This window comes from Mycteria americana, chromosome 4, assembly GCF_035582795.1.
Source record: "Mycteria americana isolate JAX WOST 10 ecotype Jacksonville Zoo and Gardens chromosome 4, USCA_MyAme_1.0, whole genome shotgun sequence".
In the NCBI taxonomy this organism is placed as follows: Eukaryota; Metazoa; Chordata; class Aves; order Ciconiiformes; family Ciconiidae; genus Mycteria; species Mycteria americana.
In genome coordinates, this window is record NC_134368.1 from 37144014 (window position 1) to 37171400 (window position 27387).

The following is a 27387-nucleotide window of genomic DNA, read 5'->3' on the forward strand; positions in this document are numbered from 1 at the left end:
AAAATAAATAAAAGAAAAAAAAAAACTTGAAAAAAAATAAAAATCCTGCCTGATGAGGGCTGTAGATACTATCCTGGAATAGGCCAAACTCTGGGCAAAGAAATGCTTGAAGAACATTACCCATGCACATATTCACTTTGCTAATATCACATATAAAGAGAAATCTGTAACAACATGATAAGAAAGTGAGTGAACATGTACACCATCACTGAAAAATCCTCCCTCTCTTTTTGAAGAAAATCTAATGGATATGGAAGTCAGAATAAAGCTGATCAAGCTGACGCAAGAAAACCAAAAGGAATGCAAAGTATTTATTCAGTAACACCAACAACCAACAGAAGGTATCTGCAACTACCTTAAAAAAACCTAAGCTTTCTGCAAAGAGAAGAGACATCATCAACTAATACTGCATTTCTCTTCCTCAGTATGAGAAATATGCATGACATCAGTCCAGATTTTTCAAGCCATTAGAGTTGGTGCATGCCGTGGTCTCAAGTGACTGTAGCCAAAAAACTCAGCTGAAGGGCGGGAAGGACTTTGTAGTTCCATAAACTATTACATTACAAATAAGACAAGATGTAAAACAAGAGCTCGAGAAGGAAATCTCCTTATCAGTATTTCTGTTTACATGAAACAGAATCGCGTACAAAGTCAGAGCAGTGCATTGCATAGTTGAAACAAGCACCAGCAACGTAATCAGCATGATATCAAACCAGCAACAGGGTTGCTTTAAGAAACCAGGACACGGCATCCTGAAGCTGACTGATTGTCGGGCCGAGGGGAACGCTGAAGCGGCAGATAAAGCTGATGTATTTGCTGTAAACTTTCCAGCATTCAGGCTTTATTTGTCCGAGTTCGATACTCCCCTCTGTGGGTGGAGAAGCCGAGGGACTGGCTGACGTCACCCCAAGAGCACGGATAAAGTGCAGTGCCCGCAGCTGTGGCACGCGTAAAACTTCCCAAGAGGTACACAAGGTCGGCTGCCCTGTCCGGCAGGTGCTCCACTGACAGCACCCTTCCTCTTATAGCTCGGCTCCTCACACAGACCTAAGGAAAAAAGAACAGTAACCAAGAAAAACCTGTCCAGAATGCCACAAAACGTTATTCTCCAAGGACCAGCACCCTGGGGATTCAGGCTCTCAGGAGGGATAGATTTTAACCAACCCTTAATCATAACCAGGGTATGTACTCTTTCCATTTCCTTTCTATTTATTACATTTATTAGTTATTGCAGATTTTTGCCCTTTACTTTTCTGGAGTTCAGAGGTGCAGATGAAGCTGTGCGTAGATTAGCAAGTAGCTGCTAGTTCTGAGGAGAGCCAGCTGAATGCTAACACTTTTTACAAGTTTTGCGTGACATGTTTCTGGGATTGCTTTATTGGTCTAAGAGACTTGAACTGCATTTCTACTTATGCCTCAAAAACTGAATTCAAGTGCCTTGGCGGCAGAAAAACTCTGGCATGATTTCCCCAAGCATTCAGATGAGAAAATTAGTTTTGAGCCTACTAAAGGCCAGACCCCACTTTTATCATTTTCACAACTAGCCTCTGTGATCACCGGGGGAGAAGACTACTTGGCAGCAGCTCCTCACGTCTGGAAGTTTGTGCTTTGCAAACTCTGTGCCAACTTTAGAAGATTAATCTGACTCTGATTTAATTAAATCAAGTTCTGGTTATTGCCAGCAAAGGCAACAGCACCCGTTTTTACATATGTAAAGGTTTTCACTTTCATAAATGTTAAATCGGTGAATTATTAGAAAGTCACCCAGCCCTGAATATGAAGGAGAGAGTTCTTTGGTGTTTTCTGCCATATTGAGAAACAGACAATTTACCTTACCCCCCTAGTAACAGGAAAGAATCCGAGCCTTTATTTTTTCATGGATTTCAAGCTATTAATTGCAATTTATTTAAGAAACCAGTTAATTGATGAATGGAGCATATAAAACACCATCAGCTGCCCTGCATCTACAGACATAGATCTACTCAAAAGACAGGATATGTATTTTGATAATTTGTATATTTTGAAAATCATGTTCAATGCACATCAGACTAGAATTAGTTCTCCTTATATTTTTGCTGCTTTTCAGAACCTCAGACATACCAAGTGTGTGTCCCATGAGCCTCCAAATCACCAATGCTTTTTTTTGGGTTTTTGTTTGTTTTTTTTTTTTTAAAAAGCCCTGCACTATGACTCAATATATACACTATGCCTGGTATCAAATAAACATCAAGAGCCTTGAAGGATAGATACTGGTGATGCCTTGCAGTAAATATGCTTCTAAACAAGAGTCTGTAGAAAGTTTAAGGACCAACCTTTCACATATTACACTAGTAAAAATTAATTTCATTTAATCACTTATTCCAGATTTATATAAGCATAAAAGATTTTACTTATTTTAAACAAAAGTAAGCCAGAACACAATTATTTGACTGTATGTACCTTCATAACAAATACTCGTAGGACATAGCAAAACCTTTGGAGAAACAAGACAAAACACTTTGAATGAAAAAAGAAAAAAATCTCTGGATGTTTTGGGGCCTTCATTGCCTTTTATGGGCCTCCAAAAGAAAAATAGTTTCCATTATCTCTAATGAAAAATATTTTAGCGGTGTCTGGTTTGTATTTTCTTTGTGTTTAGATTAAGTGCAATGAAGTTTAAAACTGCAATAACAAAGGATGTTACTATAAATGTAACTTTCTAAAGAATAAATGATTTTGCAATTGACTCATACCTACCAAATGCCTCACAAGACATAAGCCATTGGTTTCTAGCATAGTATAAAAATGCTCAAAATCACGTTTCAAGTAGAACTACGAAATAAAATATATATGGGGAAAAATGACATTTAAATTTGCTTAGCTCAGTTTCAAGAATATTAACGGTAGGTTTGTTTAAAATCAATATTTTTGTTGCTGCAGCACACATTTAGAAGAATCCCTAAATAAGTATTCATGCAGTGCCCCTCAAGAAGTAGTGAATATTTTGCAAGTTTCATATGCGTTGCTTTTTGGGGCCTAGGTATTCCTTTTGTAAAAGGTATCACCAGCCGCCCACTCACATTTGGCTTAACTGTCCTGACAAGCAAAAAAATTATTAGCCATGAAAACAATAAATGGAAATTATTTTTAAACACAATTTTGAATAACATAATTGGACAGGTGTTAAGTTCAGTTGGATATAGTCCTTGTTCAACAAGAGAAAGCTTTTACCAGGACTTGTCAAGAGAGACAGACAACATAAGAGATCATCATCCACCTGTCTAAAGAACAGATGTCACCTCAAAAGCCCATCTGCGACTTCCCAAGCAAGGCAATTCTCTTGACTGTTTCAAGCACATGCAAAAGCCACAGATCATGATCACTGGGAGGGCAGGAAGAACAGGAGGGGACTAAAAATAGACATATTCAGATTCTATTAGGGTCAGAAACAAAGAATTAACTAGAAACAATGAAAACATTTCTTGAAATCCTTGGAACTTTACTTGGAACACAGATACAAAGAAAGTACATCAATGAAACTGATCAAAACCCTAGTCTTAATGAAACGGAATAATTTCAGTTTATTCTGACCAGAAGATAACATTTTGGGTTAAGTGTTTAGAGGAATGCAAACCTAGAATTTAAGTCATATTGAATAAAGCATTACAGAAACAATTAAAACTTGTAGAGGTTGGAGGGAATGGCAAAATATTAGCAACTCTAGATTTAAATTCTATTTTAATATAGACCTTTACAGATCACAATGCAAGTATTTATGTTAACTGAACTTTATATTTAGCCACTCTGTCTGCAGACATTCATCATTCTCTTCAGAAAACACAGAGCCTGAAATATTTATGAAGGAGTGCCATGACGAGCTTCACAAGTCTATTAACAGATGCAGAGAGGTTTTCCTCAAAGTTTCATAGGAGACATTGCCCCTCATGTGGTTAAATAGTTATCTAGTCTCTGACAACATCGGAACGTTCAACACATATCCTTGCATTTATCCAAATTTGAGCTACCCAGGATACAGGAGCAACAGCCGTGCCATACAGACGTGTCCTGAAGAGCAAGGCAAAAATTTTCCCAAAGCACCAGTAGAATCTACCTCATGCAGCAGGGGTGAGCAAACAACAAACACTACAGTGATAATATGATTCTAAGCGTTCACAATACACATTTAATGCATCACCAATAAGTTCCTTAAGAAGCAGTATCACTCTGATTACCGAGGTACCGACAATATCAATATTATACCCATGATATGGTATGATCTTGCAATGCACAACCTGGTCCCTCGCTATAAAATGTAGGCTGCAGTACTTTTGTCTGCCCCTCTTCCCCACAAGCAACAGTCAAGATTCCCCCCTGAAATACTGAGGAGAGAGAAGAGCTGGCACCTGGCCGTATTCCTCCTACCCCATCCTAGTGGCAGATCTCCAGCTCCTTCCATCAAACCCAGGAAGAGCAGATGAGGGAAAGGACTATACAAGGGCAGGTAGTTCTGCACCCCAGAAGGCCTGGGCAAGTAGAGCTCAGCACCCCCATCAAGGCGTTAAGGCGCAAAAGACAAGTCCCAGAAGCCTGGCAATAATTCAGCTAAGGAATAGGAAATACAGACTGCTGCCCCTTTCCCTCCTTGCTCCCACCAAACAATGGTAACTCCATCCAACCATACAGTGGTATCACTGCAGCTGGTGACAACACGTTAAGAAAATCCAAGGGATTGTGCATTATTACCAGCAACACAGAGCGGGTTAGGTCCTGCTAGCAGCACAGCTGCAGGGGAACGTAGCTAGACAGATATGCTACTTTATAAGGCAGGGTCATTATCTCAGTACGTTACTGAGGTACGCCTCAGATATAGCAGATGATTTGTTGTGGCATGTAAAAAGCATAATCTACCAAGTTATCTATATAAGGGTTATTCAAGCAAGCTTACTCTTGAGAGGGAACCAAGAATGGCTGCTTTTGCCCATTTTGGGTATTAGAGCATCAATAGTCACACTCGAACGCTAGGACTCCTGCTGCAGTTTGTCATTCCATGCATGTCCACAACATGCTAAGCAAAGTCAGGAGCCATTCCAGGTTAAAGGGAGAAGCATTACCATACCTCTACCCCTGTCCTACTACAGTAATGGAAGCGGTCTCAGTGTAGTTCATTTACACTTACAGCTGTTGAAGTCTGAGAAACAGAACATTTTGGAGACTCCAGACTTAGAATTTATAAGCAGCTTCCTCAATTCATACTCAGACAGATTGTTCAGGCACCTTAACACTTTGTTAAGCACACAATACATGAGTCCATTCTTTTAGAGGGTGAGGGAGTAAAAGGCTCCAGCTGTCCACAAGCACCCATTTGGAAAGTTTGCCTGACTAGATAATAGCACATGCACTGCAAGTTGTTACAGTGACATCAAAATTAAGTTTACATGCTGGAATGCAGAAAAAAGCCCACAAAACAAACTCTAAGTTCTTTGAGCATTCAGACCCACCTAAGAGAGATGGACAGCTGAAAAGAGGAGAGACTTACTCTATTTGGTTCATTTTTGCCATTGCTTTGACACTAATACAGTGCAACACATATCAGAAAGAATATTTCTATTTGACTTTTATGCTGACAGTTAGTACTGTCACCTTCAGAGGCAGCAAGGCCGTCAGGTTCACCATAGCTGGGGTTCAGAACATACTGTAGGTATACTGGGCAGCTTACTCTCTTCCTCTGCTGGAAAATTGGGAAATGTCAGAATTGAAGAACACCTCCATAGCATGTTTTCCAGTCCTCCATAACACTTACTTACTTTTAATAATTGAGATGGCACTTGCTTTGGCCATAGCAGAACCTATGGTGAGATAAATTCTCTCTAATAGCTTTTTTACTCCATACATGGCACAGGTCAGAGAACTGCTCTTGTAAATAAGACTATATTAGTATTTTTGTCCTTCACACTGGGATTCATTTACTTAAAAATAAGCAGCTAGTGTTATTTTCAGATGAATCAACCTGTCCCCTTTGTTCTGCTGTTCCAGAAGAGCTGAATTCCAGAAGCTTGTGTACTACATCCATCGATTTCATGTTGCTGTCTTGGTTATCAAAGGTCACCTAAAATGGCAATACACACCTAAGGGACCTAAATCCCACTCAGTGCCCAAAGACTTGTTTAAATGCTGTGGTGGTATGAGGAGTCACCCGTTTGCAAATAAAGGCCTGCAATCCTAGAACAAGCTTTAGTAGCATCTAAGGTCACGGCCTCTCTACAATCACAGAATCCCAGAATCATATAGGTTGGAAAAGACCTTTAAGATCATCGAGTCCAACCATAAACCTAACACTGCCAAAACCACCACTACACCATGTCTCTAAGCACCTCATCCAAACGTCCTTTAAATACCTCCAGGGATGGCGACTCAATAGTTATTTTAAAACAGAATTATGTTGAATTTCAATTATTTTAACCATGATGTAGAAGACTATCAACAAGACCAAAAAAAAGCAAGCATAGAAAGATAAGCTTTGGGCTATTTCTGTGAATGTCACCGGTGTTGGTACATTTCCGTGAGGTATGAATTGCACCACACAGATCACTTTCAAGGATCAGGGCCACTGTTAGTCAAATGCAATAGGACTTAAAGCTAAGCACTTTAAGGAGTTCAGGGTCTCCATTAGACATGAATAAAGAGAAAAATGTCATTTCACAATTATTAGCATACTTATGATTACTTAGTGATTCAACATGAGAGGCCAGGCTAGCAGAAAACACACCAACTGCTGTATTTGTCCTTAAATGTGGTAAGACCGCAAGTGGCTTTCTATATTACCCAGTCAATGGCACATCACGCACACGAACATTAAGTAGCACAATTTCTTAACACTTCCATTCTTCTGCTATTGCCTGGAGTTGTAAGGGAAAAACTTAACTGTTTCTTTCAAGCCAATTACACAATGGCAGTTGAGGCGGAAGATTCAAAGACAAGTTACAGTAACTACTGAAATCAGAGTGGAAACTATTCAATGCAGAATTGTGAAGCTAATTTCCATCTAATTTGAAGTTATGATGAATAAAGCATTTATATGGTGATCTGACAATAGAACTACAGAGGGTCGGGCAGAACTAAGAACTCACTGTTTTTGTAAGCAATCATATAGCTGTTTACAGGCCCACTGCCTCCCTCCCCAACCCAATAGGAAACAGGGAAGCATGGTGAAGGTTATTTTCTCTATCAATTTTCAGGTACGCATGTTGCTTAAGCAGTTAAATTTTGCTTTTTCAGATTACACCTGGAAGCAAGGCTTCAGCTGCCAACCTGTGCCCTGGTGATGTTATTGTAGCTATTGATGGGCTCAGCACAGAGAACATGACACATAACGATGCCCAGGAGAGAATTAAAGCAGCTGTACATCAGCTTTGTTTGAAAATAGAGAGGTATGTGTACATGTCTGCTTCCTTCTGAAAGAAGATACTACCCAACCAACTGATGATGCAGTACAACTATTATATAATGTAACCATGTTGAATAGTTTTAAGAATTTCAGAAAAACCTTTAAAATTACAAGCACCCAGACCTACCTCACCAACTCCAGATTAGGCAAGGGTCCCCAGAACATATCTTCATGGGCACAAGAATAGCTTCCCTCAGGCTACTCACCACATTTATTGAGCTGTGAACCGTACCGCCTACTGCCTCTGCTGACTCCACAAGTCCTACGTTTGCTGTCAGTAAGCAAACAATTCTTCGTATTTTGGGGCAATAATAAAACCCTCAGCCAGCTGTCGCTTGTTCAGTTTCCTCTCTGCTCCAAGACTCCCTCAGCCACAGGTGCTTATCATTGCCTCCCGCTCTCCAGCACAGGCAAAGCTGCTAGTGTACCCTCCCAGTTAAGGAAAGCAACATCATGCCAGACTTTCTTAAGGGGTGACAAAGGAGGGGGTTTAAAGCCCACCTCTTTGGTCACAATGCATTAAGCCAAATACAGGATTCTCAAAGCAATGTTAAAAACAAAACAAAACTAGAAAACCCTCTCTTACCTAAACTGCAGGAGTCCAGAAGTTTTTCGCGTTCGTTTCTCTCAACTAAAGCCAGCAAGAGAAACAACCTGCATCTTCGCATCTCCTAACTGAGTTTGCTCAGCCTTTAATCAGAATCACCTAGCACACTCTTGCAGCTGCCGCCAGGAATCAGACAGCTCCGATTGACCTGAGGCCCTCAAGGAGGCACAGAACTTTATTACAGCTGACCACAATATTCCTTTCCAAATACAGAAGGTTGGGTTTGTTTTTTTTTTGTAAGGAGCATTGTCTAATTACTAGAGCACATACCACAGTTAAAAAATTCCTGCAGTTAGGTCCAGGTTCTGTTACAGATTGATATATGCCATTTAGCAACTCTCTTAGGAAGTAACTTTCAAAATATGACAAGTGTAATTGTGCCTATGAAATACGTGCATATTTTTAAAATACTAAATATTTGTATTTATATAACAAACAGTACTAGATTAATATTGAACATTAATATTACACTATTTTAAAATTAGCTGCCACATTTCACTTTGTCAATGAAGACAGAATTGTAACTGGTATTTGCATGTTTGCTATCTCTGCTTCAGTGACTGAAAGAATCATCTGTGCAACTCCTATTTACAATTGCACATATACTTCGCGTACCTAAACTGCACTCCTCCTACACTGAAAAGCAGGCTTTGTGTGGATATCGTGGTCTTAAAAAAAGAAATTGATATTGTTCTGGTTTAGGATTATTACTAACATATTCACTTATTTGTGCAAAATATTCTGAGGACCCAATGTTCCTTCTATCAACCATTAAAAAAACAAAACTGTAAAAAGTTTGGTCAGCTCAGGTAAGAAGGGCACTAATTGCCCTTTGCCTTTGCTTTTGGTAACTACTAACAAATTATTTCCCGTTGTTCATAGTATACATAGTTTTTAAAGAAGTAAATAAACTTTTTATATATTGTTTACATATAGTATACGTTATAGATCACTGAAGTATTTTTATATCAAAACATTAAAAAAGCCTTTCTTTCTTTCTAGGGCAGGAACTAAATTATGGTCCCCACAAGTTTCAGAAGATGGCAAAGCACACCCCTTCAAGATAAATTTGGAAGCTGAACCACAGGTATGAATTCTTAAAAGTTACCTAACCATTTCCATTCACCTTTTCACACTCTAAATGATCTCCCTTGTGGTCATTAAAATTCTTTGAATAGCACCTCATCCATTATCTGCCAATTTAAGCTAATACGAACCATCACGATTATGATATGTATGAACAACATTTTATCTGAATGGATGTTTCTGATTTTTCAGCTATAACTGAAACAAAACATTACCAAGTTACAACACATCCTCACTGTTCTTTAAAACTGTACAGATCACCATAGTTTTATTATGGAAAGAAAATATCTCCTATTATTCTGATACGGTTTAAGTTGCTTTAACTCTTTTAGAGATTCTTCATTATATGAGGAAGTTCTTCAATCAGGAATAAATGTCAAGTACCAAAGCAATACACTCATCACATCACAACAGTCAGTTAAATAGGGAGATCCATTAATACTGAGTCTCTTTACTTCCACACATTTTTATACTACACCACAGAACTGAAAGTTAAAAATTTGTACAAAACCCATGTGCTGATCAATAAGCAAACCATTCACCACTTTTGGCCAGCACAGTCTTGATCCTTGTATATGAGCAAAGCAAATCCAATCAATTAAAATCCTCCTCTCTCTTCAAACTTGCACCCAGTCCCTTGTGTAAAGCTATGAGCCAAAGTCTCCGTATTGCTAATAGTTAATTAGCTAGCAACTGTCTACAGCTAGTGCTTTATTCCTTTGTCATTCCTCTGGAACCTACGTGAACATTTGCTGTTCTCTCAAGAGGGGGGAGAGAAGAGCATTCTGCTAATCCTGGCCTTCCAGGATCAAAGCAAGTATGTGAAAGTATTCATTCTGTGCTACCCTAGAAAAATGTAAGTGCAGATTCCATTTCAGTAAATCCTACGTAATAAATATTTCCACCAATTCTGTTTTCATGGAGTCGTTCCCAAACATGAATATGGCATTTCAGTGTTCCAGTTCTCTCTTCTTTCCAATATAAAAACTTGCATTAAGTGAGATAGCAAACTTCATCAGAAATAATATAGCCTCTTCAGCAGCAGGAGATAGTATAGTAAAGAAACAAAACTATTTTAAATGCATATTTTTGTGGAATAGATAGGATATACATAAAATAAATAGTAATGGAACAAATTCACTAAAAAAGCTATAGAGAAAACCATGTAGGCATGTATGACAGGAGAGTAAACCCTTTGCATGAAAGCTGCATTCCTAAAAAGGATAGTTACTTAAAAATAAATCACGAGATTTCATTAAGTGCTATTTGGCAGACTACTGAAAAGCAGTCTCCATTGGGCAATCAGACTCAAATTTCTCCTAGATTAAATCAAATTTCTCCTAGATTAAATAGCCAACCTCTTCATTTTAGTATGTCTCCCTCTTTCCTTCCTAGGAAAATCAGGAGTACTGAGTATATTTAATAAATAACAGGCCCCAGAAAAGTAGCAATGCTTGTAAACAAATATCATAGAATCATTAAGGTTAGAAAAGACCTTTAAGATCATCTAGTCCAACTGTCAACCCAACACCTCCATGCCTACTAAACCATGTCCCGAAGTGCCACATCTACATGTTTTTTTAACTCCTCCAGGGATGGTGACTCCACCACCTCTCTGGGCAGCCTGTTCCAATACTTGACCACCCTTTCAGTAAAGAAATTTTTCCTAATATCCAATCTAAACCTCTCCTGACGCAACTTGAGGCCACTTCCTCTTGTCCTATCGCTTGTTACCTGGGAGAAGAGACCGACCCCCACCTCTCTACAACCTCCTTTCAGGTAGTTGTAGAGAGCGATAAGGTCTCCCCTCAGCCTCTGCTTCTCCAGGCTAAAGAACCCCAGTTCCCTCAGCCACTCCTCATCAGACTTGTGCTCCAGACCCTTCACCAGCTTCATTGCCCTTCTCTGGACACGCTCCAGCTCCTCAATGTCTCTCTTGTAGTGAGGGGCACAAAACTGAACACAGGATTCGAGGTGCAGTCTCACCAGTGCCGAGTACAGGGAGACAATCACTTCCCTAGTCCTGCTGGCCACACTATTTCTGATACAAGCCAGGATGCCATTGGCCTTCTTGGTCACCTGGGCACACTGCTGGCTCACGTTCAGCCAGCTGTCGACCAGCACGCCCAGGTCCTTTTCTGCCTGGCAGCTTTCCAGCCACTCTTCCCCAAGCCTGTAGCATTGCATGGGGTTGTTGTGACCAAAGTGCAGGACCTGACACTTAGCCTTGTTGAACCTCATACCGTTAGCCTCAGCCCATCGATCCAGCCTGTCCAGGTCCCTCTGCAGAGCCTTCCTACCCTCAAGCAGATCAACACTCCTGCACAACTTGGTGTCATCTGCAAACTTACTGAGGGTGCACTCGATCCCTTCATCCAGATCATTGATAAAGATATTAAACAGAACTGGCCCCCATACTGAGCCCTGGGGAACACGACTTGTGACCGGCCGCCAACTGGAGTAAACTCCATTCACCACAACTCTCTGGCCTCGGCCATCCAGCCACTTCTTTACCCAGCGAAGAGTACACCCGTCCAAGCCATGAGCAGCCAGTTTCTCCAGGAGAATGCTGTGGGAAACAGCATCAAAAGCTTTTAGTAAAGTCCAGGTGGACAACATCCACAGCCTTTGTTAAACCATATGCTAAACCATTCTACAGTTTATTTACATTTTAGATTAAATTCTGCCATCCAAGAACATCCATCACCCTGTGGAAAAAAATACAGCCTTTTTTTCTACAATTGCTGAAATTTTAAATTAAATTTTACTGCATATTTAGTCACAACACACAAGACCCAGCAGCGTGTATACCAGTAGTGAAAACAGTACAACATCAAAGTTTCTTTAACCTCAGATGACAAATTATTGCACAACTATAACCTGTGTTGTTTAGGTCATATTAGAGTTTGCTGAAGTCCAACTATAAGTAAAGGCATTGAAGCCCAGACAAATGGAGAAAAATCCAAAAGCAGTATAGTATTCCTTCAAATGTAAAACACTTTTATCCAAAAGTATTGTACACATTGACTGGTGTGCAGAAATGGAAAATCATTGAGTTCTATAAAAAGCATTTCCTCCATTTATATAATAATTAAAATTACTCAAAAGCTCATAGATGTTATAAATGTAGTCAGATTTTTTTCACTCTTGCCAGACAGACAATTTAAAGTTCACTAAGAAAGTTTCACAAAGGGAAATCAATAATTTAAAATACATTATAAGCCAACTAAATAACAATAAGAGATGCAGACTTACAGAGTCTTCTTAGTAAGTACCTAATTTCTATTTGCAAGCTAATAAAAGATAATTATAAATGACAGTAAAACATATTTTAAATCGTTCAGCAATTTGGCCAAATACTTGGCCAAAGAATGTTTACATTAGCTTAAATGAACGAAAATTATTCTACAGATGCTTGGAGACGGTTATGTGAAAACTGATAAACAACTAAATTCTGTGCCTACTTTCAGCTATGGAACAAGGAACCTTTACACCGTAGCAAACTTTTGCGTTAAGCTGAGCAGCCCCAGAGAGTCATTTGGAGATTGATATAGGCAACTGTCATGGCACAACAAAAACCGTCACTATTTTTTCCTCTGGGAAGAGGAAACTAAGGCAACAAGTCTAGTAAATAACTTACAGCAATAAGTGGCTGACTGAGAGCCACTCTTGAAAGCTACACATTCCCTCATAAAAACCAGACACCTAATTTTGTTAGTCTGGAGCAACCTATAGCGTGATGGATAAATAATAGGAAATAACAGACTACTTGAAGTATTACTAATACAATCATATTCTGTATACACATTGTATTCTGTATAAAACCAACTTAGAACATAAGGTTCTCAAAGAATATAATTAGGAAGATAAAATAAAACAGTCTAAATGGCAAACTGTATCTTATAAAATCATTTTTTAAATCCTTTCTGCTGTATTGTCAATGTAAAATAATACTATGACCTGTAAATTTTTTCTCAGTTACAATCACTTTAACCGCATCTAAAATGAATTTGTTTCCATTATCACAATTTCTTGAATTTTTTTTATTTGGGCTTTTCTTTTTTGCTTTGAACATTTTATTCAGTGTGACTAGGTTTTTGGCCATGAAAGACATTATACATTCCTGGGAGATATAAATATACTATACAGATAGATAAGCATAAAAATCTAAAAAAAAAAACCCCAACCACTATTCTAAAAAGTAAGCTTATAGTCTATTACCACTTATAATCAAGTACTGAAACAATATAACTGTGCTAGTCTAGTTTTGAGGACCTACCCCCTCTTCCATAACAGCATTCAGAGATAAAGCTTTTAGTTACATGATACCTCCAAAATGTAAACATCTGTGTACTGTCATAGCAATTATCCCCAAGGAATCCCATCACAGGGTCCGTGTTGGATGCATTTTGACAAGACTTTGGGGGCTACATTCATTCTGTTCCTGATACCTATATCAATACAAAATGTAGCTACCCCTGCAAAAAGGACTTCAGTCAGCTAGAAAAAAATTAAGAAATTAAATAATGCAATTCTCGAATATTCCTGATTAGGAATTTCAACAACCTCCAGTTCTCATTTAGCTTTTGAACTAAAGGAGGACTTTTCACAGATTCAATGAGATCCAATAAACACAAGAGCTGGACTATTTTTGCTGCTGTATGTTCTGTCACTGACATTTTATATGAATAGACGAGTTAAAAAGAAAATGGAATTTAAGTCTAACTAACTGCAAATACTTGTTTCACAACTGTTATATTGTAAACATGCTATTATGGTGCCATGTGTTTTCTGTGCTGTTCATTTGTCCACAAGAAATTAAAAAAGGGGATGAAATTACAACGTTCACAGTTGGTTTTGTTTGTTTTGTATCATACATGGATTTAAATGAATTTTAAATACTTTGACATTAATATCTTTCATTAAGTAGACATGATCCTAAACACTAGTAGGTTATTTCCATTTACTAATGCATTTTGTTAATGGCAACCCAGTTCTATCAAAGAGAAACAAGGAATTGCAAATAAAACCTTTGTGCTCATTTATCTGATTGCCGCTTTCAGTAGCCTCTTACAGTGCAATGCTGCTAAACATTTTCATTTAATAAAGCTGCTTTTTACTGTTTGCATTTTCTGGTTGCACATTCTATATAACCATGACTTTTCTTTACATCTGTTCCTAAATATATTTCTGAAACTTTTGTTTTAAATGAAAACAAAAGGACCAATTCACATTCAGGTTTTCACAATTTTTATAAATTATTCACCAAAACTTTGAACAGAGACTTGATATTGTTTGAGAAAGGAAATAATGCTCTGAGGAATGAATACAAATCTACAGATGTCAAAAATGTGTCCCTGCTCATCTAATCTCCTCTTATTATCTTGCTTTATTCTGTGGATTTGAGTATTCAAATATCTATTTTGTCTTTTGGTAATAGGTTTTATTTGTTCTAACTAGAAATTTTTCTAGTATTCCTTAAAGTCTAAGGTAATTTTAAAAAGGCATTTCTGCATCAAAAAAACACTTTGTTTAGAGTTTTATTTAGCAGAACAAGAAGACTAGTTTGTACAGCTTGGAAGACATAAGTGAAAGACCACAATTGCAACCAAATAATTTTAAAGCTGAAGATGTTGGGTGTGTCACCATTAAAAACGTGATAGCAAATATGTGACAGCGTAAACTGTACACAGTGATTAAGCCAAAGCTCTCGCACCTAAGACACAAGCTTCAACAATTTGAAATAAATCTCATTCAACAGTAGCAGAACTTAGACTGTCTACAGGTCATATGACACAGTGGGATGGCAATGTAAATACAGAAATGGTCTATAGTACTGTAGATGTTTTCCTAGTACACCTACCACGCTCAAAAACAAAGCCAAATCAGAGACTCAGCAAAGATTTCCATGAAAATTGAAGTATTAGTGACCTGTGCTATCTTAACATTGCAAGTTCCAGTCTCTAAAGAGACCAAGTGAAATTGTACAAACCTCTTCGTTAGGAACAAGAGCTTTTTATTGCATATGGATGGAAGTTCAAGTGCTCTCGCAGTACTGTCTCCAAAGAGCGCTGCAGGACATCAGGAAAAGGTGATGGACTACAGCAGCAAAGGTTCTTCACCCACTAGCACAGAAGGAAGAAAAAAAACCTTCAGCAAAACTATTTTTTTCCAAAGTCTTTATTTCTGTGGATTAGGGATGGACCTGAGCTCACAGGGACTCAAAGGAGACTGTACTCGATATGCACAATACATATAAGTGAATTTTCACACATTCAACAGTCTATTCCTGTTATATTCCTTGCCAATCACTACGGAATAACATTGCAAGTTATCTGAAAGGTCATCAGAGATTTTGTTTCCAGATCTTATCCCTATGAATTCCACAACTGGAGGAAATTATCTGGGCCAAAAATAAACAAAATCGTATTCCAGAAATAAACAAACATATGCAGAATGATTTCCAATTTACCCATTTCTGGGTTTTACTTATTTATGATAATTTCACATTGTCTTTAAATTATACAGCATCACAGTTTTTGACACACAGGTATGCTTCAAAGTATGGAACAAGTTCAGAAGAATGTCCTCGATCTGATGTACATTCCAGACTATTTCAGTTAAAAGAAGGGTTAAAAATTACGTGTTTTCTAGGCAAGACATTTACAATAAAATCTTCATACTTTTGCGAGTCCCTCCATCCGTATGTGACAAAAAAGCAGAAGCCAGAGATTAGCACTAAAGCAAAGCAATTAAGCTAACTATACATCGAATGATTCTAAAAGAAGAATGTAAATAGTGCAAAATCTAGAGAACAATACAACAGGTTACTATAATATTCATCCCTCCCATTTCTTCTTAAAGTTGCACAGTACTTACAAATGTGGAATGCCTTCTACTTGCCCTGAGGCAGGAAAATAATAGTCTCTGAATGTGTATGGCTTAAGTAGCATATAGAAAATTCATGGAAAAATATAGTCTGCTTGCACCAGTTAAAAATAACAGTCGCAAAAGTAAAAAATGCAGAGATTAACAATACTGATGTTGTCAGATTTACTCATTACTAGCTTTGGTGTGCATTGTAGCTTTGTGTATTTTGTCTGCCTATCATGTACAGGAATTCAAGCCTATTGGTACAGCTCACAACAGAAGGGCCCAGCCTTTTGTTGCAGCAGCAAATATTGATGACAAAAGACAGGTAGTGAGCTCCTCCTATAATTCTCCAATTGGGCTGTATTCATCTGGCAATATTCAAGACGCGCTTCATGGACAACTGAGGGGTCTCATTCCTAACTCATCGCAAAAGTGAGTACTGGTATTTACTTATAATACATGGTCATTTGTGGTATATCGCTACATGTTCTGTTTTCCATTAAAAAGTCCAGCTCTTGCTGTTTTTTCTGATAATCAGGAGTTTATTGATTATCCAAAAAAAATGGTGATAAAGGAAGCAATTTTTTCCAACACAGAAAACTATCCATTCAGCTCTGTAGTAGCAACGCTGCAGGTAGCTAAAATTTGCCCTCTATGTTGGGCTGCAACACTACCTACCATCCTTCTCTCTTACAACTGCACTTTACTCTGAATGTTTCTGAACACAAAAGTGATGGTATTTTGAGTAGCAGGAAGGTACTAACTAAACACGGTTACTTCATGGTTACAATTTTAAAACTTTGTTAGCTACTTTTTTACTAGAAATAAGCATTTACAGGCCAAAGAAAGTTATTTTAACCCTCTTTTCTTTACAGGATATGAACTACTTTGAACACAAGCATAATATTCGGCCCAAACCTTTCATAGTCTCAGGCCGAAGCAGGTTATAAACTCTGAGTGCTGTGCTGGATTTGGATGCATGGTGTTATTTTTTTAATGGATACTCACCATTCACATTAATAAAGCATACTGATGCATTTGAAATTTACTTATAGTAATATATAGCCTAACACTGAAATTAAAAATACCTGAAATGGTTGGCTTGCAGAGATCAGGCTTGAAATTCAAATTTCTATTTCCGAAAGAAAGCAGGTCCACACTCCCATCTCAGTTATACTGATACGAGTCTGAAGGAACTATATTCGTTAACCTGATTCAGTTTACAGCGTAGCACCAGATATTGTATACTTATAAATCTATGGGACTCTGCAATTCTTCTGTCCAAATGCAAATACATGTAATTTGTTAACTTGCTAAATAAAAGATAGCTCGTTATACAAGGTATCATCTAGGCCATTCAGAGATCTTACATCTGCTTTTCAGCAGACCTCTATTCAGCAGGCAACCTAATGCAGAGCTCAAATAGGAGAACTATCTGATGCCACAGACAGGTAAAGCTCTAAAATGCAGAAAAGCTTATATATTTACATCCGTCATCTTAGTGTAATACTCCTCTATCATAACTGGGGATGAAATGCCTCACTATTATTTACATTGTTAAATACAGAGGGGAAAAAACAATGCAAACTCTGTGGCGAATAACCCAAGGAAGCTCAAAAGCCCATGAGTGATGCAATATATTGTGATGCTACCCTTTATCCTTTCTAGCAGTAGCAGTTTTTACCAGTGAACTTGGTGCCCTGCATTTCATTCTGAAAATTTAAAATGCCTGCATTTCAATTACACTAATTTAAGTCTGTCAAACTAGACCAGAAAAACAGGATGATAATTGATTCCTGTGTACAAAGGACAATCTCATATGGATTATCAGTTTTGTGAGACCTGTTAAATTTTTCAACCCCCTGAGTGATAAAGAGGAGACTGTAGAAGATGGATAGCATCCCATCCTTCTGTGAACGAGAACTATCAATGGAGAACACCGCTGCAGCGGAGAAAAGGTGCCCATCTCTCCTTGCAGCCTGATGCTGGTACAGGATAAATGACAGAACAGTCCTTAGCCAACATGCATGGCCTCTAACCATAGGCAGCACTTGCATACTGTACCTAAACTGACGTTTGGACCACTAGGTACCATTTACAGGTACTTAATCGGATTTATGGAGATTCAAATGAGTGTCTCAAGAGCCTAATCTCCTAATCCAGAAACCTCAATTACACAATATTTTCTGTGAAAATATTGAAGTAAATGGCCATTTTCCAGCATGTCATATGGGGAAAAAAACTGCAAAAATTAACCTGACAGGGATGCAACAAGTTTCAGAACTTTAGTTGGGCAAGGTCTGTCAGGTGTTCTAGCACTGGAGAAGTCTGTGTTTACAAACTGCGGAATCTCTGACAGAGGGTGTTACATCTACAAAACCTTGGTTGTCACACTGTTTGTCTGCTACTTTGTCATCAGTTTGGCTCAATACATATCCTCTGCTAAACACAGCAAAAAGCCACCTTGACTGTACATATCCCTTTAGGACAGAGAGCTGAGGCTAAATAGGACTTGGACTAAAAGAAGAGCTGATTCCGGCCTGTGGGTTCGAGCTAACAGATTTGACATTAGCCACGATTTTGGACTTTATTCTGGCAAAACTAACTGGAAATTCTATTTAATATATGATTATGTTTTATTTATACTTTGCCTATAATTTATTCTGTTTTAACATTACTTTGGCTGCTCATAGCAAGAGTTGTGCTTTTTCTAGCCTTTTCCTGCTACTTTCCGCTTACTAACACTATCAGCACTGACAAAACTTATTCTACTGCAGGATCTAAAGGTGGTCTTGATTATTCTAAAATAAAAGACTGCAAATTTATAAGTTGCCCCCGTGTGAATTTTTTGGCTGGCTCATGCTAGGCAATGATGCAGAACTGTACTTTTGCTTTAAGGCTTGCCTACCATTTCTGGAATTAGCTTTCTTTTGATATGTTTTTGATGGTGGAGTATATATTTCCCTTTACATTTTTGAGAAAGTGGTCCTACACAAATTCCCCTCTGAATCAAAGGCAGAATTTTGGGTCGTCTTCTCCACCCAGGAGTAGCTACTGGGCAGAGTACTGTACTATCAAACTGGGAAATAGAGTATTCTCCCGGGTTTACAGAGAATCATTCAGCTTGGAAAGAACTAACCACGACCCTGATATGCAGGCTGGAGGAAAGAGATGAAGCATTTATCATCCCATAGCTCTGAATATCACATGAATGGTAACCAATGGCTGTGGAAAGCCTGGGCTATGTGCTGGTACACAGCAACAGCAAAGAAATATCCTATGACAAAGAAATCCTCTGGGGTGCTATGGAGAAAAGACTGAAGTGTTCAGAATAGTGACACTGAAAAAGACTTTGGGCTTAACGTTCACATTATTCTACTAATCCTTTTCCAGAGATGTCAAATTGGTGTGCAGTAACTTTACTTCAGTAATGTCAAGCAACATTAATATTTCTAAAAAACTGTACATCTTCTCTATTATATATAAATTATATGTAAAATCTACTTCAAAAGCAGTAAAATTAATTCTCTGAATACATACCCATTGTTCTTGTGAAGGACCACTTTACATTCTGGAAACACTGTAATTTAGAAATGCAAAAGTATGCCTGGCTGGTTTAGTATCTTTTCTTCTTTGAAACATTCAACAAATATTTAAAAAAATGAAATGTCTTGTTAAACTAATTTTAAAAGATTAATAAATATCTTATTGTGAAATTTAAGGAAATCTAGGAAATGTCACATTCGTTATTTCATACTGCTTTATAGTAGTCTCTTCAGCTGTGGACTAAAATGGTTGTGAGGTGCAGGACTGGAATGACGTGCCTAGGATTCCAGTACTGCAGGTGTTTATTCTGTGACTGACATGGACAACTCACATAACCTTTCTATGCTACCCTTTTGCAGACGTTAAGAATTACTCACTTAGAACAACAAATTTTAGGGAGGCTTCCTTAACCCTCAATAAAATCTAGCATTAAAAATATAAAGTAATAGCATATGCTGAATTATTCAATCTATCAAAGAATTTTTACTATCTTTAAAGAAAATGCGTGCCAGAATTTTAAGGACTGCTTTATAACTGGCATTGATACTTTTTACAGGAAGATACTTTTCAATGAATACACATACTTTTGCTTTTCTCTACTTTCTATTCTTTTGCCTTTCTGTATCTGTTCTGTTTACGCTTTTCAGCCTGTTAACATCACCGTATTCCTGACCTTTTGTCTTTATTCTCTATAATCTGATATGCCTTGCACACTCTTCTGTAATCTGGCTATTAACCCAGTGGATGCAGCACTCCTTCGGGGATTGACTGTGGCAGTGGACGCAGTACCCCCTCGTCAATTAGCACGATTAGCTCTATCTGCCCTACCGAGCTGAAAGCAGTGTCTAAGATGGCCCCTAACATTCCCTTGGAAATGGAGCTTCCCGGTGTCAAGATTGTACACGCTCAGTTTAACACACCTATGCAGTTGTACTCAGATGACAATATCATGGAAACACTGCAAGGCCAAGTTTCTACAGCTCTGGGGGAAACACCCGTAATAAGGTAATTAGAGCAGTATCTTTAATATTTATGAATGTACAAATTTAGAACATACCAAAAATCATGAGCTTTAATAATATCACGCTTTCTACAAAGATGGGTAAAAGGGTTAGAGAGAACCTAAGTCACTTAAAGCCATTCAGTGTTTTCATAAAATATTAGTAATTTATTATTTTTAACCCAAAGTATTAAAGGAGTCTTTCAGAATTTACAAATAAATATTCCATAGGAAATACTCTTATATTTGTAGCTAATAAATAAAAACTGATGATACTGCCTGGACTATTAGCTGACTGACCCCTCCAACTCAAGATTCTGATTCCCTCCAAAATTCAAAACTATTTCTTATTATAATAATTATTTATTTAATAACTTATTAATACTTAATAAAATACTATTATTAACTCAAATTGATTTCAACTGTTGAAATTCAGGTTGTGAAGCTTAGGAAATCTTGGACATGTTTATAGTGTTCTAGACATTTAACTCCCATTCAGGACAACTCATTTAGTATGACTAGCTCTTGTCCAAAAAGAGCCAGAATTGACTTTGTAGGTCTATTAATCCATCTCTGACTTATTAATTTTATCCATTGCAATGACTAAAAGTCAGGTAGGAACCTTATGTATCTGGATAACAATGATGAGTATACAATAAAATGTTTTAAAGCATTATTCATTTTTTTCAAGGGACAATTCATCATTCACGTTGCTTTACCTTTACTTTTGCATAATAGTAAAATATTCTTCCGTTTTACAACAGTACTTAAGTTAATAATTCATACATATGGTGTAAACTAAAGCTAATTACTAATATTTCAAATAAACAATAATCACTGGCACCAATGAGCCTTCTTCAGCACCTTGCAGAATCGGGCTATTACTAACCATAAAAATTATATTTATACAGAAGTATTTAAGTTCACCCTATCTGATGAAAACTGTAGTTCATGAAGTCTTTGCAGAGTGATGTTACTCTACTGCATGAATATTTATCCTCAGTCACAACAATTAGAGAACAATAAAAGAAAAATTTGCTTTTTCTTTATTCTGAAATCATGGATTAAGCCCAGAGTAATCAGATTTCACAAATGCCTGGGGCATTCCCAGTTTGAGAACGGACTCTCTACGCAGGTTTGAAATGTCTCTTTTGTTGTGGGATTGGTTTTCACTATGTATGCATTTAGAAATGTTATCTCACACCTTTGTGTCTCTTTTTTTGCCTTCTGTATGTAATTGTATTATCACTTGTTTGATGTTTAGAAGTATTTTAGTAAAGAGGAGAGAATCAAGGGTTTAATTAGCCTTTGGTGAGAACTGTAAAAACTAAGCTCCTTCTATTCATTAAAACCTTGCAACAAGAGAAGAAAGTAGTATTTTCTTCACCAGCTTAAAGACAGCTCAGAGAAATCTGTTTATGGATGAAGGTGTAAACAATTAACCTAAGGGGTCACTGCCCAACTGCCGCTGCCCTTACTGTGCCATTTGACAGCATAGATGCTACCCTGGGAAACAAACCAAACCATATAAAGCAAAATCCAGTCTAATTCCTTGCAGAATTAGTTGCTTATTTCCACTGGAAACTTACCTAAGGCTTAACAGACAGTAGGACGCCAGTTGTAACACAAAGCTTAAACTGGACATTTATGTATGTATCACTGAGATAACAGACTTCATCAAAGTAAATTTGGACCTCTCTAATTAGTCCCAGTAGCAGTTTGAAATTTACAGATGCCACACATTCAGCCTAATTCCTGCCAGTGCATATAGTCATCTACTCTTCCTCTCAACTACTTAGGATGTTAGTTATCATGATGAATTTAAAACATTCGGCACAGTTTACAATACCATGAAATATTCTTGGTAAAATCTTCGGCTCACGGGTCATTGGAAATTCAACCATCAACTGTTGTTTGGACAATAATTTACTTTATATTTTTATCATAAAATTGGCATTACAAAAAGTCAGCCATGTCCCATTCTAATTAAATTAAGAAATAGAATATCCATTCATCAGTGTTCACCTTACAATGCTTCCTACTATGCAATACCTACTTCACTCTCTCTTGTCACCTCCATAAGTTAAATAAGTAACAATTATCTTAGCCAAATAATCACTATATTAAGTAGTGATTGAGCCAACTTAGAAAAGGAAGAATACCTTCATGTCATGATACTCTCCCAAAAGATTTGTTTGCTTAGGTTTTGACTGACCTTATGTAAAGATATGAGCTGTAATTTTAACAACATTCTTGAGGCCAGCTGCTGTGAAAATGGAATTTCTAGATAGTGTACCAAAGAGCGCCTGGTAATACAGCAGCTGATTATAGGAATGCAAGTGCTTTGAGGTTAAACACAGGTACCGGCCTATTTCCAAATGCCGTTAGAGCCAGAACAGTAATTACGGAAATACTTGCACGAGTTTGTAGACTTCTTTTTGTAACAATTGCACAGATTCTCTTTATTCAGCACTTTTTAGATCAAGAGGAGGCTATATAAAGCAATGCTACCTGGAAGAAAGAGTCTTTCAGTAGCTGTAGAAACACATTGTCTTTATGTTTGTTTCCTGAATCATATTCTATGCCTGGGGGAGCTACTGCTTTAAAGTTATGTTTGTTAAACTGCTTTATCTGCTCTTCCTCCCTGTGATACAGCGACCCATCTCCCAACTCAGTGCCTCAGTCTGACGTGTACAAGATGCTGCATGCCAACCAGGAGGAGCCCAGCCAGCCTCGCCAGTCTGGCTCCTTTAAGGTGCTCCAGAATTTAGTCTCCGAGGAAGGTGGTTAATAATGACATATTCTACCTATTCAAAGCATTTTTAAATGTTTGTGGGAAGGGGGAATCTGAGAAGAAAATATGGGAGATCAGAGCTATAAGAATTTCTGAAAGCCCAAGTCATTCTGAATCTTATAGATAGCACACCAGCCTCCTAACATTTTCCCCCCTTGCTTTTATAGCTAGCAATCTCCTGTGTGAATAAAATGGGGGTGTTAATCACATTTTTCAGAATCTCTTCTCAGATTTTAAGATTGTTAATGCACAAAGTTGACTTTAACTGAATGATAAAAAGTTTTATGCAAGAGAACTTTTGGGACAAGCTGCATATACTCATGACACCAAGAAAGAAAACACTCTCTTCCACATCCAGGAAAAGAGAAACTTAAACCGACTCCTAAAATGAGTTTCACCCATCCCCTCTTCATTCTAAATAAAAATTGAAGAGGACAATATAATTTACAGTTATATTTCCTTCAAATGAAGAAGTCTTGAAAATAACATTACTAAAGGCTGCAAGTTTGTTATATGTACAGTAACTGTAAAGAATAAAATACAACCAAAATTAACCTAAAAGGTAAATGTTTAAAATTTTAATTTTTATTGTCTATATATATCATTGTGGGATTTTACTTGGCATTTTCTTGTATTTTGCTATAATTTTGTATTCATACCATGTTACTAATCTTTCCGAATTTGTTGTATGGTTAGTTATATAAATAAGAAGCTTTCTAACAATAGGTCTTGACTATGTTACGTTGCTGTGTTGAAGCCAAAGCCTCCTCCCTCTCCTACTATACCCAAGACCTACTATCAGAGAATTAGGTGATGTCTGTGAGACAGAGAGCACTATATATATAAAATCACTTTTGTGCTTGCTTTTTGCACAGCTACAGAATGTTTTTCCCAATTCCAAACAGGTGGAATCTGGCCCACTAAACTTGTATAGAGAAACTTCACTGTTTCTTGATATAAGGGACATCCAGAACTGTATTTACAGTAAAAGTATTTAACTGCATCAGATGCTTTTATATTAGCCTGTACATAACAGGATTGTTTTGGTTCTCAGACGGACGCCCCGTGGGTACAAGAAGTGTGAAAGCACCTGTAACAAAGATACCTACTGCCATGCCTGGTGTCCAGAAAGTGCCGCTGTGTGACAAGTGTGGGAATGGGATTCTGTAAGTTGTTTCTTTTTAGTTTTAGAAATCTCTGGTTCAAGCACATGTCCTCAAACACCACCGCAGACTACAGGAATGCTTTCCAAGTGATGGTCTTGGTCTCCGTCTGCACTAGTAGAAAAATGCTTCTAGAGAACAGAGATATGAAAACATATTCTTCTAAATCCCAAATTATTAACCTGTACCTTAGACACTTTTGATGCAGATTATTTCAGTTTTGACAATGTACCATCAAGGCTTTAATTAAGGTTTCTCAGGACCTTTTGCAAGTCAATCATTAACACATACATAATGAAACCAGCAGTTACCTCTGCTGCATTGTCTCGGGCTGCGAATTCTCAGAAGTTTCTTGGTAGTGTAAAGCATCCTTCTCCCAACCCAGTGGAAGTATCCAGAAAGCCCTGTGGGCCTGTTTTAAAACTACCAGATTTCTACCTGAATGACATCACTAACTTCAGCAAAGAACACAGATAATGATGAGCTCAGAGAACACAGTCACTGAGGAAAAGAAACGTGGTTTTTAAACTCATTTTGTCACTGATAGGTTAGACTGTGCTCTCTGTGTTGTAACCAAACTAACATGTTTCTTCAAACTCTAGTTTTCCAGCGAACTATTGAACTATGCGATCAAATCTACAGCATTTTATGTCGCTTACTCAAACTCAGCTTCCAACCTTAAATTATACAGTAGTCGGCAAAACCACTAGACGAACTAAAAGCCTTAAGATAAATACCTAGAATTTACTTTGTGTCATACTGTAGTTTCTTCTCACTTTAAATTCATATAAATTAATTGGTTTTTTCTTTTCATTGTTTCTGTATAGAGGAACAGTGGTGAAGGCACGTGATAAATACCGGCACCCAGAATGTTTTGTGTGCTCCGACTGCAATCTCAACCTGAAACAAAAAGGCTACTTCTTTGTGGAGGGCCAACTATACTGTGAAGCTCATGCCCGAGCTCGCATGAGGCCACCAGAGGGATATGAAGCAGTTACCGTTTACCCAAAATGCTAGTCTTACGTTAACACACAAATATATGCATGCACACAAAAAGCCATTAACAGCTTAGAACTGCAGTACAAGTGTCAGGACTTCCGCCTGATTCCAAAATAGCAGCTTTTAAATCTTTTCTTGTGGGATTCTGAGGGAGGTGGAAGTCCCTATTAGCCGGCAGTAGCATATTATACAAGTAAAATTCTGCTAACATATTATCTTTGAAGTTGCCAATATAACTCAACAAAGTATAAACTAAAACAGCTGTACTGGAATTAAAAAAGTGAAACAGCTGAGGTATTACATAATTACTACAGCATATACATAAGTGCTGTAATCAAGACATTATTATTAACGTAAATTAAGCATCTGTGCAAACACCAAAGCCATCAAGGCATTACAGGCGGGGCCCTAACAAATGTAGAAACTTGACAGATCATTAGAAAAGCAGCTATTTTACATGGATAGTACAAAACAAGCAGTTGTTCATGTCTGCTTCCACCATCTATTATTCAACTACCATTAATGTATGCCAAAAATAGATTTTGCTTACTTTGCTTTGAATTTGGGGTTATATTGACTTAATTTTCTGATGCAGCAACTGTGATAAGGAATAATTACCATGTCATACAATAAAATGGCTAGTATAATAAAGACTGGTTAGTAAGAAGCAAAACAGAAGTTCTACGTTGTTTTAATGATTTGCAATGAAATCAGCTTTCACATCGCTTAGCAGAAAATTGTTCTGAGGCATGGACACACATATATTGTTTTCTGGAAATAAAACCCACACTCTAGTAGGAACTCACTGCAAATTGAGAATTAAAGTAAATTTAAAAATCTTTCTGCAGAAAACGGTGCTGTTTTTTTGCATCTCCATCTTTCAATTTCCGTAATAGAAACAATGGGGAACTATCATCATAATATCTCCATTGCTGGTAAATTAAAACTTGGGACAACTTTAAAAATAAATGTTAATTAAAATATGCAAAGGAAAGACCTTTTATAAAAAGCCTGGTGAAGTCCTAAGGAAAAAAAAGCTGAAAGAATACAGTTTTTAAATCAATTTCTGAAACTTTTTAAGGGCTACGTTGCTTTCAGGTAGGTGCCAGCTACTTATACACACCTGACTGACAAACCAAAGCATTTTTAAAAAATATCAACACAATTCATAAATGATTTATGGGGGTATTTTGAATCCACTTTAAAGTAGGAAAATCTACAAAATTTTATATCAAGTCTACAAGGCTAGCAGAAATTAACAACTCAGGGGCAAACAATCTTATATACTTTTCCCATTCTACAATGTAAGAAGCTTAAAATGTAAGAAGAATATGGAATCAAAATAAGAAGCTGTACATACTTTAAATTTATTTTTAAAATTCAGATGAGTCCCAAAGCTTGAAATACAATGTCCACATATTCAAAGACTTTACAAAATGTCTTAAAGCATTATTTCACAATTTAAATGTTTTTTAAAATGTGTGTGTCACAGCATTTAGAATTTATGCCTGCATATCAAAAGCAGACATAAAAGAAGTGTTGCACCCTTTTAAAGTTTAGTTCCTGAATTATTTGGGGGCAAAAAACATAATTCTGCTCCTCATGTATCATGGAGACTATGTGTAGGATTTATATTTTTCCACTGATAAAGCCCATAAAATAAATCTGAAAATCCTTTTGAAAGTGAGAGTGCACATAACGTCTATTTTTACAAACGTAAAATGTCATTGGTGTTTTAAGATATTTGCTTAACGTTCATTTCTTTGTGGAGTAACTGAAGGTAAAAATAAATCTACTATATGTGATAAAGACTCTGTATTTCTTTTCAACTGGTATGAAAAATGAGAAAGTGTGAGTGTCAAGTGACTTGACAATAATAGAAGTTTGGCATTTTCA

The 27387-nt window shown here is 37.3% G+C and overlaps 1 protein-coding gene across 3 annotated transcripts; it reads left to right on the forward strand.

Annotated features, from left to right (window-relative positions):
• Window positions 1–765: 765 nt before the first annotated feature.
• Window positions 766–27302, forward strand: PDLIM3 (PDZ and LIM domain 3). 3 transcript variants are annotated; one of them, XM_075500200.1, is made up of 8 exons: window positions 767–1181; window positions 7255–7406; window positions 9033–9117; window positions 16865–16932; window positions 20277–20540; window positions 23191–23318; window positions 24384–24495; window positions 25320–27302. In XM_075500200.1, exons 1-8 carry the CDS (start codon window positions 1089–1091, stop codon window positions 25507–25509), a joined length of 1092 nt encoding a protein of 363 aa, XP_075356315.1. In that variant the 5' UTR covers window positions 767–1088; the 3' UTR covers window positions 25510–27302. The 3 variants fall into 3 exon arrangements, with proteins under 3 accessions (XP_075356316.1, XP_075356315.1, XP_075356317.1); XM_075500201.1 differs by lacking the exons at window positions 16865–16932; window positions 20277–20540 and adding an exon at window positions 16234–16421 and having other exon boundaries at window positions 766–1181; XM_075500202.1 differs by lacking the exon at window positions 20277–20540 and having other exon boundaries at window positions 768–1181.
• Window positions 27303–27387: the final 85 nt, after the last annotated feature.

What these genes read in the sequence shown, in the direction of transcription:
- PDLIM3 (XM_075500200.1), top strand. Translation starts at nt 1,089, where the DNA reads ATGCCACAAAACGTTATTCTCCAAGGACCAGCACCCTGGGGATTCAGG. An exon ending in CTTTGTTTGAAAATAGAGAG is followed by an intron (nt 7,407 to 9,032) that starts GTATGTGTACAT and finishes CTTTCTTTCTAG; the next exon opens with GGCAGGAACTAAATTATGGT. An exon ending in AAGTGTGGGAATGGGATTCT is followed by an intron (nt 24,496 to 25,319) that starts GTAAGTTGTTTC and finishes GTTTCTGTATAG; the next exon opens with AGGAACAGTGGTGAAGGCAC.